At 51.6% G+C, this 2,436-nt stretch overlaps 1 protein-coding gene across 1 annotated transcript; it reads right to left on the bottom strand.

The window, feature by feature from the left end:
• Positions 1–1,054: 1,054 nt before the first annotated feature.
• Positions 1,055–2,152, bottom strand: LOC119435282 (uncharacterized; the record flags this gene model as incomplete). Its single annotated transcript, XM_037702195.2, has 1 exon — positions 1,055–2,152. A coding segment is annotated over exon 1 (1,098 nt), but the record flags the coding sequence as incomplete, so codon positions are not given.
• Positions 2,153–2,436: the final 284 nt, after the last annotated feature.

The following is a 2,436-nucleotide window of genomic DNA, read 5'->3' as shown; positions in this document are numbered from 1 at the left end:
TCAATGAAAAACTTTTATTTTTTTCGGAGATAGTGCCTAATAGACGCCAATACATTTAGTATGCCTCATAATTTTCGTAACATTATTTTCTTAGTAGATACAAGCGTGTCTTTACAGACTTTGTCATAAAAACGATATAACTTGTTAAAATCAAGATTGTGCGATAAAATTCAACAAAGTCTGTAAAGACTTCTCCAGCTTGCACTTGGAGGACGCAGATCGTCACTTCAGATGTTCCGTTTATGAAGCTCGTTTTCATGGTAGGACCTTGTAGTGTCCAGCCGAGAGTAGTCTTGACCGCGACCAATCCTTGCACTTCGCTGCTGCGTATGATGTCGCCGCTCAAGATGTTCCACAGCTGATGAGATCCTATGAGCAGACTAATGCCTTTCTCGCCACATCCTCGAGGCACAGTTTGATCGTCCGCCAGCCGGTAACTTTGCTCACGTAATTTGTCTGCGAAGGAACATGCCATAGACGTGGCTGGGATGTCGTGCCAAATTACTGGCATGGCTATCGCTTCAATGATGTGCTCGCTGTCATCAAATTGACTACGAAGATGAACCTCGACGACATTGCAATTTCTCACACAGGAAGGAGCATCTGACGCAAACGTGTTCACCGCTAGGCATGTCTCTCTAATGATTTTTAGTCCCAACCGCGCCACCAGGTCTTCCTTAATGAACGTGCGTTGACTGCCTCCGTCGAAGATGCTTCTGGTATAAGATGTCTCGTTGGAACCGACGATCCAAGAACGAAAAGTCTGTAAATTAATGGCCTCGTCAAGTTGACAGCTTGTAACGGCAGTCGACCGCGGACTCTCTGCCTTCATTGGCTTGGTAGCATCAGATACGACGTTATGTGACTTCTCGCCCCTTGTCGCTCGAAAAGCTGGGTCGCACATCGTTGAAGCATGCCTGGATTTGCATTCCGCGTACACCAACTTCCGCCGGCACTCGCTTGCGCGGTGGCCCTTTATAGTACATCGGTAGCACCGCCTAGCTTTAGCTAGCCGGTTCTTTTTCTCTGATATGGTCAAGGTAGCGCTGCATACCTCGGTTGCATGCCTTGTAGATTTACAAAAGAAACATTCGTTGCGGATTTGTTTCGATTCTTCCGATGCATGCAGGACTGATGACGGTGGCACATGCTTTCTGTGGGACCCGCCGCCTTTGAAGGAGGATGCCGATGGAGCACACTGCTCTCTTGTTTCGAGCTCTATCTGTGTATATCGCAAGAGCTGCTCGAGTTTCTTGCAAGACGTTGTGGTTGCCTCCCCTGAAGCAGAGGGTTCCGTGCCTTGTGCGTCATCCTGGAGACGGCTATGGCGGTAGAACGCTACGACAATTTCTTGTGGCAGGGATTGAAGCAGAACGTCGTAGAACATAGCTGCAGAACTGCTAGTTGGAACTTCTAGGACGTTGAGGCAGCGGACATTCAGCTGGACTACGTCGTACAGCCTGCGCAACTCCCTCGTAGCCGATGGAGACGTCACGGGCTGCAGTTCGTGGAGCGCTCTGAAGTGATGATGTACAATCCGGCTCCTGTCCCCGAACCTCTGCTCTAGCAGATCGATGGCACTCTCATAACACGCTTCAGTCGTTGGTAGTCCGGCAATGGCAGCGGCTGCTTCCCCTACCAGGTAGTTGCGGAGGTAGTGGAATTTATCAGTCGTGCGCAGAGTTGTATTCGCATGGACAGCGCCGTTGAATTGCTCCCAAAACGACGTCCATTGATTCACGTCCCCATGGAAAGGCTTGATGGTCAGCGTTGGGAGACGAGGTCCGAAGCTCTGTGACGCAGCTATCGTTGGGGTAGGTGGCGTATTGAGCGTCGTCGAGGGAGGAGTCAGCACCGTGCCGCCGACGCTGAGATCTTCGACTCGGACCCGGAGGCGTGTCAGGGTCGCAAGCGTCTGGTCGTCATAATGCGCTGCAGACTCGTTCTCTCTTTCAAGATCCTCGACAGGAATCACGTCCTCAAGCTCGGCATTAATCTTCCGAAGCTCGTCACGGCTGGCGACGAGCTTGTCTATAACCTTGCTGAACGCCGTTCGGTCGTTGCAGCCGCTCTCTAGCAGCGTCGTCGCCTCATTAATGATTTTCGTTGATTGGGTTCGTCTAGCAGAGCGTTTAGCTTTCAGGCGGTCCATGCTTCGCTAGGATTGCGGCTTACTTGCTCGTAAGGTAGCCGGTTCCGCGCGTTGCTTCCCTGGGTGCGGTTCCGATGAGGATCAGGTTGCTCCGGCTGCAGTTTCTAGAAGAGACTAGTCGACGCCGTCGCTCGTTGTCCACGTCGTTGGCATCCACTCGTTGTCCGTGGGTTTCGGCACCATATGTTGCGGAACGCCGGCCACTCGGTCGCGTTGCCAGAAAAGACGGAGCCGCGAAACACTCAACGAAGTTTTTAATGGCGAGAGACGAACACAAAAGGTTT

The sequence above is a fragment of the Dermacentor silvarum genome, unplaced genomic scaffold (genome assembly GCF_013339745.2).
Source record: "Dermacentor silvarum isolate Dsil-2018 unplaced genomic scaffold, BIME_Dsil_1.4 Seq597, whole genome shotgun sequence".
Taxonomy (NCBI): Eukaryota; Metazoa; Arthropoda; class Arachnida; order Ixodida; family Ixodidae; genus Dermacentor; species Dermacentor silvarum.
This window is presented reverse-complemented; position numbering and strand designations above follow the sequence as displayed.